At 42.3% G+C, this 19,698-nt stretch overlaps 1 protein-coding gene across 1 annotated transcript in view; it reads left to right on the top strand.

The window, feature by feature from the left end:
• LOC124556331 (ras and EF-hand domain-containing protein-like) overlaps window positions 1-19,698 on the top strand; it is a 207,951-nt gene that overhangs the window by 8,202 nt on the left and 180,051 nt on the right. Inside the window, exon 3 of the mRNA XM_047130301.1 lies at window positions 16,376-16,562. Coding sequence (XP_046986257.1) covers window positions 16,376-16,562 — 187 coding nt within the window. The remainder of the gene's footprint in view (window positions 1-16,375; window positions 16,563-19,698) is intronic.

The raw sequence follows: 19,698 nt of genomic DNA, 5'->3' as shown, positions 1-19,698 counted from the left end.
CTCTAATTACATCGAACCAACCGCCAAAAACAAAGCGAAAACCGCTACTTAAATAAACTCGTTCTCGGTGTCCTCCACTATGCAGTTTAGTTCACATTTACGGATAAATCAGTATCCATCGATTTATCATGCTTTGAAGCACTAAATATATTTGCATTTGAGTTACTTACTTTTTAAAATTTTTTTCTATTCTTATTAATAACTTTCATCTGTCTGATTTTTGTTATTTAGGTTACCCTGGCCAATATGGTTAGATGTCTCGTTTACTGCAACTGATCCACGTTTATTTACACATACCCACAATTGTTTTCTAATCGCTCTGTTTTGTCTGTTCTACATAACATGCCTATTTTTCTCTTAAAAAAATCAATATTTTCAGTTCTTGTCACGATGCCTTTTGCACTCTGGTCGCGTTCATATTCGGAATTATTCTTAATGTTCATATTTTTCTCGCTTTTTATTTTGAAATCAGTTAGTTTACTTTTTGTAGCAGTTTTCCTATCGACGTGTCACCTAACTTTGTAAGCGCACCGTTATAGTACAATATGAAGACGAGAACCAGGAGAAGTGTCACAGTGGTTAAGATACCAAATTTGTTCGGAGGGACCGGAGGTCGCATCCCCGTCCGACCTTCCAGATCCAGCTTTAGATCTGCCGCGTTTTCCTAAAGCGCTTAAGGAAAACTCTGCCGCGGTTCCTTTAGGAAGAGGACGGCTGATTTCCGTCCTCGATCGGACATTCTACTCCGTCTCTAATTATATCGCCGACAGGCTGTTGAAACCTAATATTCCTTAATTAACTTGTCAGCATGAAAAGGTAAGTTAACAGAATTAGCACTTGAGATAAATAACAATAAAGGCGAAATGAAAATTGTGCACAAACCTATGATTTTTTCTTTCACCTTTGCTTCTACCACTCCTTCCTCATCCTCTATCCATCCTTCCCGTTCCCTACAGCTCTCTGTCTTCTCCCTCCTGCCGCATCTCTCTAACCCTCCCTCCCTTGCCCCTTCCCCTACCGCTCCCTCCGCACTCCTCGTTCATTATTCTCTCTCTCTCTTTCTCTCTCTCTCTCTCTCTCTCTCACACACACACACACACACACAAACACACACACTTAATTTTACTTACACTTTTTATAAGGGACGATGAAAAAGTTTCAGTTTGGGGGCGTTGCTGCAGCGTATATGCAACATAGCGTGACTCCGATTCTGGTACACTGGTATATAACCACTGACATATAGGCAAGGGATTAGTGTGGCATTCGTGTCTCTCTGACGTACGTACGGCAAATGAGGAAACATTCCGTATGTAGTATTGGCTAAATGGCTCTGAGCACTATGGGACTCAACTGCTGAGGTCATTAGTCCCCTAGAACTTAGAACTAGTTAAACCTAACTAACCTAAGGACATCACAAACATCCATGCCCGAGGCAGGATTCGAACCTGCGACCGTAGCGGTCTTGCGGTTCCAGACTGCAGCGCCTTTAACCGCACGGCCACTTCGGCCGGCTCCGTATGTAGTATACAATTTATCAAAAAACAGTGAATATTGCAACAGCCCCCACATCACTTTATGTATCATGAACAGGTAATTCCAATCTATGATTTGAGAAATGCCATCTCAGAATGCGAGGAAGAGTATTCTCATTTCTGTTGCAACACCATTTTACTTCCTAAGCATTAGGGAGGCACCATCTCAGGCAAATCCAACTAGGTTTGCTTTACGGTAAGATGCAGTTAGATTATGTGAATCTAGTTTCTACAGCAGAGCTTCTTTTATTGAAAATGCTGTCACATCAGTCAACTCTACAAAATCTCCAAAAAAGTGTTTGCAAAGAAGCTTTAATGCTCGTACCACATCTCATACAAACTGCTGGCATAGGTTTACTACTTGTAGTAGTAGATTCATCAGTTAGTGTACTAAGTTTAATATTACTATCCACAAGCCGGCCGAAGTGGCCGTGCGGCTAAAGGCGCTGCAGTCTGGAACCGCAAGACCGTTACGGTCGCAGGTTCGAATCCTGCCTCGGGCATGGATGTTTGTGATGTCCTTAGGTTAGTTAGGTTTAACTAGTTCTAAGTTCTAGGGGACTAATGACCTCAGCAGTTGAGTCCCATAGTGCTCAGAGCCATTTGAACCATTACTATCCACAAGATATTTAGTTGCTTTCTATCTATCAGATGCACATAATGTGAATTTCGTCTGATATCTGATCAATAATGTTCGCACAACTGTAATTGTAATGCAGAACACTCTCCTTATCAGTCCATTAATTTCTGGAAGTTTGATATCCACAGGAAAATTTGTATAAGGTCTATTCAATCTACTCTCTTTGTAGTAAGTTCTGAACATTCCGTAAGTCGTTTCTAGCCTGTGTGTGTTCATTTACTCAACACCTGTTTCCATTTGCTGTTTCTCTGAACTGTCTCATACTTAACACATTTACAGTTCTGTAATGTTCCGCATTTTTTTTTTCGGAGACTTAAATGTTGTTTCACCTTGTATTTTATGTTAACCGGGGACGTAGAAACGACTGAGAGGCTCCGTCCCCGCCGCAGCCGCAGTGGTCTACAACCCCACGACGACTACCGCAGTCCACTTCACCCCTCCGCCGCCCCACACCGAACCCAGGGTTACTGTGCGGTTCGGCCCCCGGTGGACACCCTTTTTCCCCTATGTTTGCGTGGTAGTGTACGAGGCAGATGGAAAACCGCCTAAAAACCATCTACAGACTGGCCGGTTCACCGGACCTCGACGCCAATCCGCCGGGCGGATTCGTGCCGGGGACCAGGCTCTCCTTCCCGCCCGGAAAGCCGTGCGTTAGACCGCACGGCCAACCGGGCGGGCTTTTTGTCTCCTTACTACCGCAAAATAATAATAATAGTAATAATAACCTCACATGGTGCTAACTCTTTTGCTGGCTTTGGTCCGATTCCATATTGCACCCCCATTATAAATTTATTTACTGCTGCACATATTGAACAGCCCAACTTAATATTTCTCACCTCCAGCCAGGTATTTCCTTTTAATTGTACTGTTCTGAAGTGCAGCATGCCAGCATAAAAAGTCCAGCCTCATCGGTCACGTGGGTTTCAACGGTTTTACTGTTACTAGTATCGCTTGTATTTGAACACACAGAACACATTCTTTTACCTCCGCCAGAATCACTGACATACTCGCTTGCTCGTTTTGGTGTATTTTGTATTTTTCAATGATTTCAACATTTATAACATTGATGTTGCTCTACAAATATCACACACAGTTTCCAACTATTAGCTAAATAGCCGTAAACACATGAGCAATACCACAAAGTACAAGCAGAACAGAATGGCAGCCACTGACGGAAATAATTCTTGGCTCAGAATACGCCCGAGGCTTCCGGTAGAGCAAAAACGCTTACGTTGCTCATAACCGAAGACCTTGCCTGGGTAGCCAACATGGAGTCTAACACGCTACGGTCGCAGGTTCGAATCCTGCCTCGGGCATGGATGTGTGTGTTGTCCTCAGGTTAGTTAGGTTTCAGTAGTTCTAAGTTCTAGGGGACTTATGACCTCAGCAGTTGAGTCCCATAGTGCTCAGAGCCATTTGAACCATTTGTAGTCTAACAAATAAACAAAAAATCACCGAAGATTGGGGACGCGTATCTATGGTCTGTTTAATAATGTTTTGTCGTTATTAACAAATATTCTGACCTTGAATAGCAAATTTAGTATTTTATGATTATATCATTTCCCGTACTACCTGTACGACCTACCTACCAGTGCTCACATTTTTCCCGGTACGCAAAGAAGAAAATAATTTAATACCGGTATTCACTACCGGTGCTTACCGGCCCCACTAAAACAGTGTTTCCATCAACCATCACTCTTTCGAACGTCACACGGTGCATCTGTTTTAATGCAGAGATACCTCATCACACTGTCACCGAACGTTAGAGTTCATGATGGCCAAGTTGGCTCTGAGCACTATGGGACTTAACATCTGTGGTCATCAGTCCCCTAGAACTTAGAACTACTTAAACCTAACTAACCTAAGGACGTCATACACATCCAAGCCCGAGGCAGGATTCGAACCTGCGACCGTAGCGGTCACGCGGTTCCAGACTGAAGCGCCTAGAACCGCACGGCCACACCGGCCGGCAGGTGGCCAAGTGATAGCCGGCACGGTAGCTCAGCGTGTTCGGTCAGAGGGCATATCTGCCCTTTGTAATAAACAAATTAAGTGAACGGATCAACTATGAACCTGAGCGAGTGTCGTAGAAACGACCGCCCGGAACAAATGTACGAACAATAACGAACAAAATGAGATTATTCTTTAAAAAAAAAAAAAAAAAAACCTGATTAACGTTCGTGTATGAGGCGACGGTTCGACTCCCGCTAAAACAGAATTATTAATCTATTTTTTCATCACTGTGCATATTGTTTAATTTATATGACATTTAAGAGATAATATCATGAAAAAACACGTGTATTTGCATGAAGTTTCAATTTATGTTTCCCATGTCTGTAGGGCAACAACCATCCTGCAACGTGTGAAAGAGTCAAATAACATATGAAATTCATTACAACTTCGTGAAAATACCAGTGAATTTTTTTTTCAGTGTATTAGCTCTCAAAGTTCACATAAATTTAATAACGTGACCAGTGATGAAGAATATACAGAGTGTTACAAAAAGGTACGGCTAAACTTTCAGGAAACATTCCTCACACACAAAGAAAGAAAATATGTTATGTGGAGATGTGTCCGTAAACGCTTACTTTCCATGTTAGAGCTCATTTTATTACTTCTCTTCAAATCACATTACTCATGGAATGGAAACACACAGCAACAGAACGTACCAGCGTGACTTCAAACACTTTGTTGCAGGAAATGTTCAAAATGTCCTCCGTTAGCGAGGATACATGCATCCACCCTCCATCGCATGGAATCCCTGATGCGCTGATGCAGCCCGGGAGATTGGCGTATTGTATCACAGCCGTCCGCAATACGAGCACGAAGAGTCTCTACATTTGGCACCGGGGTTGCGTACACAAGAGCTTTCAAATGCCCCCATAAATGAAAGGCAAGAGGGTTGAGGTCAGGAGAGCGTGGAGGCCATGGAATTGTTCCGCCTCTACCAATCCATCGGTCACCGAACCTGTTCTTGAGAAGCGTACGAACACTTCGACTGAAATGTGCAGGAGCTCCATCGTGCATGAACCACATGTTGTGTCGTACTTGTAAAGGCACATGTTCTAGCAGCACAGGTGGAGTATCCCGTATGAAATCATGATAACGTGCTCCATTGAGCGTAGGTGGAAGAACATGGGCCCAATCAAGACATCACCAACAATGCTTGCCCAAACGTTCACAGAAAACCTGTGTTGATGACGTGATTGCACAACTGCGTGCGGATTCTCGTCAGCCCACACATGTTGATTGTGAAAATTTAGAATTCGATCACGTTGGAATGAAGCCTCATCCGTAAAGACAACATTTGCACTGAAATGGGGATTGAAACATTGTTGGATGAACCATTCGCAGAAGTATATCCGTGGAGGCCAATCAGCTGCTGATAGTGCCTGCACACGCTGTACATGGTACGGAAACAACTGGTTCTCCCGTAGCACTCTCCATACAGTGACGTGGTCAACGTTACCTTGTACAGCAGCAACTTCTCTGACGCTGACATTAGGGTTATCGTCAACTGCACGAAGAATTGCCTCTTCCATTGCAGGTGTCCTCGTCGTTCTAGGTCTTCCCCAGTCGCGAGTCATAGGCTGGAATGTTCCGTGCTCCCTAAGACGCCGATCAGTTGCTTCGAACGTCTTCCTGTCGGGACACCTTCGTTCTGGAAATCTGTCTCGATACAAACGTACCGCGCCACGGCTATTGCCCCGTGCTAATCCCTACACCAAATGGGCATCTGCCAACTCCGCATTTGTAAACATTGCACTGACTGCAAAACCACGTTCGTGATGAGCACTAACCTGTTGATGCTACGTACTGATGTCCTTGATGCTAGTACTGTAGAGCAATGAGTCGCATGTCAACACAAGCACCGAAGTCAACATTACCTTCCTTCAATTGGGCCAACTGGCGGTGAATCGAGGAAGTACAGTACATACTGACGAAACTAAAATGAGCTCTAACACGGAAATTAAGCGTTTCCGGACACATGTCCACATAACATCTTTTCTTTATTTGTGTGTGAGGAATGTTTCCTGAAAGTTTGGTCGTACCTTTTTGTAACACCCTGTGTATATTAAAATCTGAGTGGTACTGGGATTCGAGCCGCCGCCTTGTCTACGAGCCGCCTGCAACGCGCGAAGGCTAAACGCTTGACCACAACGACTAACTACAACCGGCTTTTACGCACAGATATGTCAGTTACGCAATAAGTGAGTAAAACTTCTCTTGCGACTTTCTTGGAATCACCAGAGTATTGCAACTTACAACTTGCACATTCTGTTGCTTTAATGGCCTACTAAAGGAGTACAAAGTTTGAAGCAAATCCGTGGTCCAACGTCGTGGCCGCCCCTTGTCAGCTTCACAAGAGAAGGGTCTGACATCTGGGTCACCGATTTTTATCAAGTTTTCAAGGACGTTCTGTACTGTAAATAAAGGGACACGTGTTTTGGCTTTTTCAAGACAATCCCTCGTTTTTGGAAAAAAATCGATGTCAGAGGTGATGTCGGAACATGGTATTTTCAACGCTATCTATCGAAAGATCGTCTAAAAACAAACAGTTTTTGTTAATATGATATGTGGTCCAAAGTTAACAATATTCGGGTTATTAACGTTTTTGTGTTTTCGTGCTGTAGCTTGGGAACCCGTCATTCTACGTGTCTAACAGAGCGACGTCGTCGGTCGAGCGATTACTTTCAGTTTTTCTTGTTTACCGATGCACGTAAGTTTATTGTTCCCATAACTTGTTAATAAAAACTTTCGTTGTCTTGAACACAAAAAAAAAAAAAAAAAAAAAAAAAAAAAAAAAAAAAAAAAAAAGAAGGATCGGAGGGGTCGGGAAGAGGAAGGCATCGTGGCCAGGTCTTTGGTTTCGACCACTGCCCGTTCTGTCTACTCCGGCCTAAAACTGACTGGTCTACTTCCTTAAGGAGAAAGAAGGTGACAGTTCGGATCCACCTAGAGAAATGTTGCTGTTAATAATTTTTCTTTTTTCGTTGTAATTATTCGTCCTGCAAATAGCCAGGAAAAAAGGGGTGGTCAAGACATTAGACTACAAAACTGTTGGTCCGTGCCGGCCGTTGTGACCGAGCGGTTCTAGGCGCTACAGCTGGAGCCGCGTGACCGCTACGGTCGCAGGTTCGAATCCTGCCTCGGGCATGAATGTGTGTGATGTCCTTAGGTTAGTTAGGTTTAAGTAGTTCTAAGTTCTAGGGGACTGATGACCTCAGATGTTAAGTCCCATGTGCTCAGAGCCATTTTTTTGCTGGTCCGTTTGTGTATGTGATAATATTCTGGTAATGGGACTACTTTTATTTTCTTTTTTTTTTTCTCTCAAGTAAATCGTCGATAGGTGTGTTTAATAATCAAATATTATAACGCGTTGACAGTTATTTTCATCGTGATACGTGGAAATGAGCGTTTGGCGTCATTGGCCGCCTTGGTGCAGGTCTTATTACATTCCACACTACATTGGGCGACGTGCGCGGGATGGGGATGAAATGATGATGAAGACAACACAACACCCAGTCCCTGAGCGGAGATTATCCACAACTCAGCCGGGAATCGAACCCGTGCCCGTAGGACGGCAATCCCTTACACTGACCACTCAGTTATCGGGGTGGATTCGTGATACATCACTCGCAATGATAGAACTTCTGTAGTTAGATGATAATGCTAAACCGACATGCACCATGAAACTGATGTCACCGAAATATACCTCTCTTTTACAATCGTGTGACGTTTACCTCTATCACACTACTTCAAAATCATGCGACATTACAGCAGAGCAGAGAATTATAAGTCGCTACCGAAATTCATGCGTTGATCCATAACCAGTTATCCACGCATGTCTTTCAAGATATGATTTTATACGCTTAGTATACATCCAAATTGATATCTCATATGTCTGTTTTTAGCGACGTGAATCAGATGTTTTCCACGAACATTGTACAGGAAGAGTGTCAATGCGGCGAGATTTCGTTCGTGTATTGCGCATGATGTGAGAAATATTTACGTTTTGCCTGTTTCCATGATAAGTTCCACCATACTCATTGCGAGAAAGCTCGCGAACCGACGTTGAGTTAGGATTACGCAATAATATACTTTAGGTGTATCTTTGTAATATGTATCATGGTGAAAATAATTTTCAGTACTCTACTTATTTGATTATTTATCACACTTCCGGATGTTTTACTTTAAAATATGAAAGAAAGGTATTCGATTATCATAAGATTATCAGATAAGACGAAACAAGTATCGAATGAAAAAAAACCACGTCCAAGAATCGAACACAGACCAGCAGCTTGGTAGTCGACTGCCCTGACTGGTTTTTTTTAAATCTCCGACCCGGCTGCGAATCGAATTTGGAGCCACATGATCTAGAGGAACGGACACTAACCACTTTTTTCCGTCTAACTAACTACTTCTTCAACTGAGTTTAACCTTTAAAAAAATGAAAGAAAAATCAAAGCTACACCTACTTGGTACCGCCACTTTTATCTTACCGCTAAAAGAAAATGAATTATCCCTCTTCAGGCGTTACCCCTAATTATTCCAGAAAATTCTCCCAAGGCGATAGGATCCAGTGTTCTATAACTTTTTTTACATGATTATAATTAGTAAATGTGTACAAATGAAAATCCTATGAAACATAATGTTACCAAAAAAGGTATTAAAAACACAGATAACATTTGTAGGTTGCTTGTGCAACTTCAGCTAGCAGATTCTTTCTAATAGAAATGACACAAATGGCTGTTTCTTGTCCACTTCCACCTGCGTTATCTCCAACAATGCCGCGTAAGATATCTACAACAGATTGATTCTGTTTTGTTAATGTCTCAGTAAATGCAGCTTTCCATGAATCAGCCAGTCTCTTTTCTTTGCCACTACTTGCAATTCGGGACTAGATTAACCTTATCCATTACGTATATTTTAGAACCCGTGACTGTTAATTGAATGTAAATAAGTTACATAAAACTGCAACCAGTTTTTGTTAAGAAGAACTAGGGACCGTCTAGCAGAAGGTCGAAACATGTCTCTTTATTTTCAATATAGAACATCCTTGCAAAACATTATCACAATCGGTGACTCACATGTTAGAACCTCCACAGCAACGTGTAATAAACCTAGCTTGAAAAGTATTTGAATAATACAGGGTCCGGCAAAAAGACCTCCCGTGTTTGGAGAGACCACTGTGCGAGTTGTGGTGGGGTTACTGATGTGGAAGAGGTGCCGACCGACAGCGGTATATCTTCCATTTTCAGAAGGCGCAGTGGCTTGGCTATGTGAGCATCGTGCGTTTGTCGTGGAGAACTATATTCGTAATGGTGGTTCTGTGATTATTACTCAGCAAGTATTTCGCATTCGGTTCAAACAGAGCCGATATGATTCTGTTCGTGATTGAAAAACTATGCGAGTTTGGGTATCAGACTTTAGAGCATCGAGTTCTCCACTGAAAAGAAAATATATTGGACGACGCCGTTCACCGAGCATAATTTTTAAAATCACCTAGTGCTAAACGGCATAGAATTTGTAGTTCACAAATAAAACTACTTTCTCTGTATCTGTCTTTGCTTGTTTGTAACTATCTTGTAACACGCCCGGGAGTGCTAATGGGGTTGGGGGATCTTTAACTGGTTGTCGTTTCGTGACCGTGCGCCCTGTCCACACCACATACCGGGTAATCCCGCGGCGGTCGTACTGTTCTGCTCCACAGCTGGCTGTTGGCTTGCCTGAAATTATCTATCGAAAAAATGCAAGCGGGTTTAGGGGAGCCGCTGAACGGTTGAACACAACACTGTCCTATGTCTCGTATGAACATCTATATTCTGAGACGATATGGAAACCACAGGTTGCACTGTTTACACTCTAAATCGTAAATGTTTATTCCAATTAACAATCTTGATGATTAACAGTCCAAAGTATAATTCAGACGAACGTACGCGTAACCGACACGACGCGGGTGATTGTTGATGATGCGGAAGCCGAATGATCGAACGAAAGTTCTTACGCTCGTCACACATACAGATATCTGGTAATAGGCCTGCTTGTCACAAGTAATGATATAACACTGTTTGTAAAGTTAATTTTTCAGTTCTCAGTTCTCAATTTCACGAGCGTGCGCGAAACCGTCGCGGTGCGGCTGATTGTTGGTGATGCGGAACGCGATGATCGAACGAACGTTCTCACGCTCGCTACAAATCACTGGCACTAGATTGCACTCTTTTGTGGTAAATAGTATTACTGATTCACATTTGCTCATTCTTGAAGACCGAAAACAGCGCGGATGATCGATGCTATGCGACACGCAACGAGAGGATAAATAAATACGTTATTAACGCCACTGCTCATTTTCAATTACTTCTTGACGCACTTTCCTCTGAACCATTTCCGTATGTCATCACTTTACTCTAATAGCACTTGTAGGAACACTTCAACCTGAATACTAACAATGGTTCTACATGTAGAGCTACACACTACACCACATAACAGTTTCGTGTCCCGTGCTTCACTCACTACAGACACGGCTGCCCGCATAGATACTCCACAACTAAACCAGCGATATGAAAATACGCTTACAACCTTTTGAAATACGGGAGGTGTTTTTGTCGGACCCTGTACGTCTATAGCTGGTGGAAAACCACAACTCAGGTGTCTGTCAGTAAAAGTAAAGTAAAGCTCGGCGTCCTGGCCCTGATTGGCCAATCGGGACTGACCGACCGCCATGTCATTCTCTGTTAGTGGCGTCACTACACGCAGTATGGAGGGCCGTGGAGTCAGCACGCCGCCCTCCTGGGCGTTGTCGGCTTTCTTGAATTTGGATCCGTCATCCGCCAATTGTCACTCAGGTGGCTCCTCAGTTGACATCGCGAGGCTTAGTGCATCCCGTTCTAGTCCTCTCACCGGAGGTAAACCCCGTCAGAACAGGAAATCGAACCCGGATCCTGTGAATAGCAGCCAGACTCGCTGAACACTGAGCTTTGAAGGCGGACTAGGTGTCAGTCAGGAGTGACGTCAAAAATCCGAAATACGTTCTAGGGCATTTAGAAACAAACATACTGTTAATAAGACCAATGCTAAAATGTTACGACTAACAAAGGTCGCGTATGAAACAAAAATCTGTCTGTGACAACTTTCCATTTACCAATAATTGTTAATTTAACCCATTTTATAATATTAATAGAATCAGATAATGTAGAAAGCCAATATTCGAGTATAACGAGAAGCAGAAAACCAGAGCACAGTGAGAATGGAAGTAGCGGTAAAGATATGGTGTTGCAATCTGTCGATTTATTTATAAGTAGCCTTTATAGTCGGAGACATGTACCATTTACAGTTCATGACTTTATTGACAAAACAGTTATAGAAATGTGTATAGCACTTACAAAAATTTCTATACCCGACAGAAAAGCGATCGAAATTACGCATCACAGATTGTTCTTCCGTTGGATCACACTGCATACTTTACTAACGCTTGTAGTCTTCAAATAATCCGATCGAGTTTTTGTTGGATAAAATAAACAGTTGTGGAAGGCAGCTCGACATAAATACGCGCATCGAACAGATTTGAAGGAAGTATTTTGTTTTTCAAAACTCGAGGAAAATTCTTCTGTATGTGAGCCTCAATTAGTGATTTCCATGAAGAATATATGTACAAATGCACATAAAATAGTAATTGATTTTTTTCACCCCTCCCCCCGCCCCGTCCCGTCATGAACCGTGGACCTTGTGGTTGGTAGACTGGCTTGCGTGCCTTAGCCATAAAGATAGCCGAACCGTGGGTGTTAGCACAACAGAGGGGTAACTGTTCAGAGGTCAGACAAACGCGTGGTACTTGAAGAGGGGTAGCAGCCTTTTCAGTAGTTGCAGAGGCAACAGTCTGGACGACTGACTGACCTCGCCCTGCAACATAAACCAAAACGGAATTGTTATCCTGGAACTGCGAACGGCAGAAAGCAATGGGAAACTACAGCCGCAATTTTTCCCGACAGCATGGTTAAGTGATGATAGCATCCTCTTCGGTAAAATATTCCGGAGGTAAAGTAATCCCCGTTCTGATCTCCAGGCGAGGACTACTCAGGAGGATGTTGTCATTAGAAGAGACAAAACGCGTTCGGCGGTTAGGAGCGTGGAATGTTAGATCCCTTTAATTGGGTAGGTAGGTTAGAAAATTTAAAAAAGGAAGTGCATAGGTTAAAATTAGGTATAGTGGGAATTAGTGAAGTTCAGTGGCAGGAGGAAAAGGACTTCTGGACAGGTGAACAAGTACAAAATCAAATAGAGGTAATGCAGGAGTAGGTATAAAAATTCATAAGGAAATAGTAATGCGCGTAAGCTACTATGAACAGCGTAGTGAGCCGCGCGGGATTAGCCGAGCAGTCTTAGGCGCTGCAGTCATGGACTGTGCGGCTGGTCCCGGCGGAGGTCCGAGTCCTCCCTCGGACATGGGTGTGTGTGTTTGTCCTTAGGATAATTTAGGTTAAGTAGTGTGTAAGCTTGGGGACTGATGACCTTCGCAGTTAAGTCCCATAAGATTCCACAAACATTTGAACATTTTGAACAGCATAGTGAACGCATTATCGTGGCCGAGATAAACACGGAGCCCTCACCATCGCAGTAGTACAAGTTTATATGCCATCTATCTCCGCAGATGATGAAGAGACTGAAGAAGTGTATGATCAGATCAAAGAAATTATTCAGATAGCTAAGGGAGATGAAAATTGAGTTGTGATTGGAGACAGGAATTCGATAGCAGGAAAAAGAAGAGAAGGAAAAATAGTAGGTGAATACGGACTGTGGGGGAAAGGAATGAAAGAGAAAGCCGCCTGGCAGAATTCTGCACAGAGTATAATTAATTTGTTGATAACACTTAGTTTAAGACTCGTCAAAGAAGGTTGTATACGTGGAAGAGACCTGGAGACCCCTGAAGGTTTAAAAATGATTATATAAAGTAAGACAGAGATTTTGGAACCAGATTTTAAATTGTAAGACATTTCTAGCGGCAGATGTGGATTCTGACCACAATTTACTGGTAATGAACAGTAGGTAAATCTAAAGAAATTGCGAAAAGGTAGGAAATTAAGAAGAAAGAACCGGCGGTTGTTGAGTTTCATAGGGAGTATTAGGCAACGATTTTCTAAACCGGGGGGGAAGGTATACAGTGGAAGACGTGTGGGTAGCCATGAGAGATGAAATAGTGAAGACAGCAGAGGATCAAATAGTTAAAAAGACAAGGTCCAGTAGAAATCCTTGGATAGCACAGGAGATATTGAATTTAACTGATCAAAGGAGAAAATATAAAACTGCAGCAAATGAAGCAGGCGAAATGGAATACAAACGTCTAAAGAATGAGGCAGAAAAAAAGTGCGAAATGGCTGAACAGGAAGGACTAAAGAACAAATATAAGGATTTAGAAACTTATTTCACTTCGAGAAAGAATGATACCGCCTACGTGAAAATTAAGGAGACAGTTGGAGTAAAGAGAAGCAACTGTATGTCTATCAAGAGCACACATGGAAAACCAGTCCTAAACAAAGAAGGGAAAGCTGGAAGGTGGAAGCAATATATACAGGGTCTACACAAGGGAAATAAACTTGAAACCAATATTATATAAATGTATGAGGATGTAGATGAAGATGAGATGGGAGATATGATACTGTGAGAATAATTTGACAGGCCCTAAGTCGAAACAAGGCCCCGGGAGTAGACGACATTCCGTCGGAAGTACTGATAGCCTTGGGAGAGCCCGTCATGACAAAATTCTTCCATCTGGTGCGCAAGATGTATGAGACAGGCAAAATATCCTCAGAGTTCAAGAAGAATATAATTATTCCAATTACAAAGAAAACAGGTGCTGACAGTTGTGAATATTACCGAACTATCAGTTTGAAAATAATGGTTGCAAAATACTAACACGAATTCCTTACAGAATGGAAAAACTAGTAGAAACCGGCCTCGGGAATGATCAATTCCGGAGAAATGTAAGAACACGCGAGGCAATATTGACCCAGCGACATCTCTTAGAAGATAGATTAACGAAAGGTAAACCTATGTTAATAGCGTTTGTAGACTAAGAGAAAGCTTTTTACAATGTCTACTGGACCACTCTATTTGAAATTCTGAAGGTAACAGGGATAAAAAACACGAAGAGAAAGCTACTTACAACTTGTACAGAAACCAGACGGCTGTTACAAGAGTCTAGAGGCATGAAAGGGAAGCAGTTGTTGAAAAGGGAGTGAGACACGCTTGCAGCCTATCCCCGATGTTATTCAATCTGCACACTGAGCAAGCGGTAAAGGAAACCAAAGAAAAATTTGGAGAAGGAATTAAAGTTCAGGGACAAGAAATAAAAACTTTGAGGTTTGCCGATGGCCTTGCAATTCTGTCGGAGACGGCAAAGGACTTTGAAAGCACATTGACTTGAAAGGAGGCTATAAGACGAATATCAACAAAAGCCAAATAGAGGTAATGAAATGTAGTCAAACTAATCAGGTGATGCTGAAGGAATTAGATTAGGAAACGAGACACTTAAAGTAGTAAATGCGTTTCGTTATTTGGGCAGCAAGATAATTGATGATGGGCGAAGTTGAGAGGATGTAAACGGTATATCGCAGTGACAAGGAAAGCGTTTCTGAAGAGGTGAAATTTCTTAACATCGAATGTAGATTTAAGTGTTAGGAAGTCTTTTCCGAAGGTATTTGTGTGGACTGTAGCCATGAGTGAAAACGAAACAAGGAAGATAAACAATTTAGGCAAGAAGAGAGTAGAAGCTTTTGAAATGTGGTGCTGCAGAGGAATGCTGAAGATTAGATGAGTAGATCACGTAATTGGGGAGAAAAGAAATTTGTGACATAGCCTGACTAGAAGAAGGGATCAGTTGACAGGACACACTTTGAGTCATCCAGGGATCATCTGTTTAACATTGGAAGGAAATGAGGGGGGGGGGGGGGGGGGTAAAATTATAGAGGGAGATTCAGAAGGATATAAGTTACAGTAGTTATTCCGAGATGAAGAAGCTGCACAGGATAGAAACAATACGGAGAGCTGTACGAAAACAGTCTTCGAATTAAAGACCACAACAGCAGCAACAACAGCAACAGGGATTTTCATGGATTTTTGTGACTGTCTATACTTAAAGTATTCTTTGTGTTTGCTTCCTTCCTTTATACGTGAAACTGTTTTGTTTAAAATAACAAATGTCACAAGCGTCTGAGTTCTGAGAGCTGTAAAGAGATTAGGTACAATTACTGTTGTACGAACATTTAATTTGTGTGCAGCAACTATAAATTATCTTTGAGTTATACCGAAAAATTCTTATAAAACAACTGCGGATTTTCACCCAACATTTTATATTTGAGGACATACCCCTACACCTATTCAGACGCGCTGATAGATGCATCTGAGCAAAAAACGTGTAGCGTCAGAAAGTTCACTACATTTGGATGCCCAGAGACTTTAGTGGGACATGAGTGGTAATGAAACTCGATACATGAAATGGTACTCGCGTTAAGAGATAAACTTTGGGAATTCTGCCAGGGGGAGCAGGTACAAATGTGTTGAAATATCTCTAACGACAGACGATATATGTTTGAAGTACTTATGTATCGTACTCTCTGTTCAATAAGATACATACGGAAAAAAATAGCTTAGTAGGTACTTTTTGTTACGAAACAAGGCCAACTGTTTCTAAGAAAAAGCAGAAAATTGAGACAGGAGTTGACTACACGAAAAATCGAATACTTTTAAAGAAAACGTTTTCCAAAGAGGTTGTCAGGGGTACCATGATTTCTTTTCTTTAGCAACAATGTTACCAGCTTCTATTAGTTACCCGACGTATTTTATCCAGTAATAACTACTGCAATAACTAGAACCGAATGTCAGTATCAAGTAATAATTAATCATAGCCTCTGTTTTTGTATGTGACAATTTTCCCACTTTACCACATGCTTTCGGTATTTCTTTCAATGGCTGCTATTTTTCTATGTTTCATCGAGCTTTTTTATTTCTCTAAGGTAGCTACGCGACTTTACCTTAATCGGAGATGACAGTTTCACCACAATGCTATTCGTTATTGCGCTTTCCTGCATTACGTAAACCGAAATAGGTGAACGACGCATTATACGAACTAATTAAAGATCCCACGGATACTACAAAACCAATTTCTTCATGTCTTATTTTATTTTATAATAACTTTTCCTCTGTTTAGGGAAAAACAATCGCATTTGGAGCATCTAAGAAGTCTTGAAGAAGAACTCGATGTCCAGGTCGCAAGGATAGAACAGAAGGCCAAAGAGGAGGCAGAAGCAAGATTTGAAGCTGAGAAGAGGTTGTTGAAGGAAAAAATGGAAGCCGAAATGGCCGAACTGCAACTCCACCTAAAACTATTCCAAAAGGTGAGTCCAACATAACAATGACGTGATGTCTTTCGTCTGCCGTGAGTGTGTTTGTAAATTGTGGATGTGTCTTGATTAAACTGTCAGTTACCAGTCATAAAAATGTTTTATTTGCTTATTCATAAAGAAATTCGAGCGCTGGCAGCTTCTACGAGGCATTGGACCATTTAGAGTACAAAAATTTGAGTAGTGCAGCATCACCCACAAAAATTGTCAATGTTTAAGTGCAGCATTTTCAAATATAACTGTTCAATTGACTGGAGAATTCTTGCCACCTATTTCGAAAAAGGACTGAATATTCTATTCTGCTAACAGTGGATTCGTTTATGTTTTCGTATCAGTGGTCATACACGACGAAGTTACTTTGATTCCCTGTTTAACCGAGTGCTGCTCAGTTTTACCTTCTCAGAATGAGATTTTCACTCTGCAGTGGAGTGTGCGCTGATATGAACCTCCTGGCAGATTAAAACTTGTGCCGGACCTTTATCAGGTAAGTGCTCTACTAACTGAGCTACTCAAGCACGACTCACGCCCCCTCTCTCATAGCTGCAATTTTGCCAGTACCTCGCCTCCTACATTCCAAACTTCACAGAAGCTCTTCTGCGAACCTAGCAGAGCTAGCACTCCTGGAAGAGGGTTGGGTTGGGTTGTTCGGGGGAGGAGACCAAACAGCGAGGTCGTCGGCCTCAACGGATTAGGGAAGGATGGGGAAGGAAGGCGGCCGTGTCCTTTCAAAGGAACGATCCCGGCATTTTGCTGGAGCGATTTAGGGAAATCACGGGCGGCGCGGGGTTATCCGAGCGGTCTTAGGCGCTGCAATCATGGACTGTGCGGCTGGTCCCGGCGGAGGTTCGAGTCCTCTCTCGCGCATGGGTGTGTGTGTTTGTCTTTATGATAATTTAGGTTACGTAGTGTGTAAGCTTAGGGACTGATGACCTTAGCAGTTAAGTCCCATAAGATTTCACACTCATTTGAACATATATATATATATATACATATATATATATATATTTGGAAATCACGGAAAACCTATATCGGGATGGCCAGACGCGGGATTGAACCGTCGTCCACCTGAATGCGAGTCCAGTGTGCTAACCACTGCGCCACCTCGCTCACTCACTTCTGGAAGAAAGGATATTGCGAAGACATGGCTTAGTCACAGCCTGGGGGATGTTTCCAGAAGGAGATTTTCACTCTGCAGGGGATTGTGCCCTGATATGAAACTTCCTGACAGATTAAAACTGTGTTTCTCTTTCTGGAAACATCCCCCAAGCTGTGGGTAAGCCGTGCCTCCGCAACATCCTTTCTTCGTGGAGTGCTAGTACTGCAATGTTCGCAGAAGAGCTTCTGTGAAGTCTGGAAGGTAGGAGACGAGGTATTGGCAGAATTGAAGCTGTGAGGGCGGGTCTTGAGTCGTGCTTGGGTAGCTCAGTTGGTAGAGCACTTGCCCGTGAAAGGCAAAGGTCCCGATTTGGAGTCTCTGTCCGGCACACAGTTTTCATCTGCCAGGAAGTTTCACTCTTACGTTGTCGCCACGATACGTAGTCCATGAAAGTACTCGATGAGTGAGTAGTTCCTATAAGACTATTCGCAATTTTTTTTAAAAAAAGGAAGGACATAGATGAGCTGCAGAGAGACTAACAGATAAGTAGTGACTGATGAAAAAATTGACAACTGACTCTAAATACAAATGTGTGTAACATAACGTTCGTAAAGTGATGGGTACACCTGATATCAGTTTGACTACGCAATCGATCATCAGTCACTGGACTTACTTACAATCTTCAGGTATCTGTGAGTATGTCTCGGGTGATTTGAGATGGAACGACCATTGCTTTAACTCTTCTCCTATTGTAAAATGTGTGTACATTTAACTAATGAAAATAGGGTTTCTTTCTTTCCAATTTTGTCTCTATAACCTTGCACAGTACTCCCCATTTTCGTCCTAATATCCTGGTGGGTAACTTATGTTTCTTGATACTACGTATTTTCCTTGATTGCGTAACTTATGTTTCTTGATACTGCGTATTTTCCTTGATTATTACGCTACCGAAATATGGAACAGAGTTAATCACTTCTTTTGCTTGTAACTCAACTCTATAATCAGTCTCTCCTCTGTTTCTTGTTAGCGCTGATTTACGATATTCCACGTATACTTCTAGAATTTTTTAACATACATTCTTCTGGAGGATGGCCTCTCTATCTTTTCAGGATCCCTTTGTCGCCTTTAATAGTTCACAGAATGGTAGGTCGTGAGTTCCGAAGGGCTCTAAGTCACAGACTGTTACGCAACGGTTGAAGTCGCAGGTTATAAATGGATGGATGGAAAGAGTAAAAGTAAATCATATGTAGCAATCCACGATACGTTCCAAGCGTACCATATATTACTGAGAGCAGCTGTCTCACACTCTCACCACACACACGCGTTACTTAGCTCTTTAGAAAACAGTTGTTGCCAACAGACGCAGTCTGTGACCATTCAACGTCCTGAATGAGAAAAAGACGTACCAAATTGGCCCAGGATTAAGGAGGGCTGATACTTAAATTCCCGTACGTCAATACAAATTTAGATTTCTGGGGTTTACATAGATCACGTCTGACAGATTCTGAATTGGTTTTCAACAAGTCCACCGTTTTTTTTTTTTTTTTGTTTTTTTTTTTTAATATATATCCTAGTCCAGTCCAAGCTTCCGCTCCGCCTCAAACGACGGAGTATTTCATTATGTTCGCCCTTCCTTCTTTACTTCATCGTGAATAATGTTTCACTGGCAGCCAAGCGCACGTAAAAGGCACGGTAGTTCCTGCTCTAGAGCTTATAAGTGGCACTGAAGATATCACGTGATTTCTCCCTTAGACCCAGTCGGGAAACTGATATACACTATCCGAGCAAAGTATTCAGACACTCCCATGCAATGCGAAACTGATCACTAGATATCACGAGAGGAGGACCCGCCAGTACCCAAAAGAGGTGGGGTATATTGTGTTGTCAGTAGAGAACCATTAACAGTAGAATGGATCAATCAGGAGAGTTCGGTGACTTCGAACGTGGCCTCCTCATTGGATGTCATCCGAGTAACAAATCCGTCAAGGGCATCTCAACCTTTCTAACGCTGCCCAAGTCAACTTTTGATGATAT

This window comes from Schistocerca americana, chromosome X (assembly GCF_021461395.2).
Source record: "Schistocerca americana isolate TAMUIC-IGC-003095 chromosome X, iqSchAmer2.1, whole genome shotgun sequence".
In the NCBI taxonomy this organism is placed as follows: Eukaryota; Metazoa; Arthropoda; class Insecta; order Orthoptera; family Acrididae; genus Schistocerca; species Schistocerca americana.
Note: the sequence above shows the minus strand (reverse complement) of the source record. Positions and strands in the feature narration are given on the sequence as shown.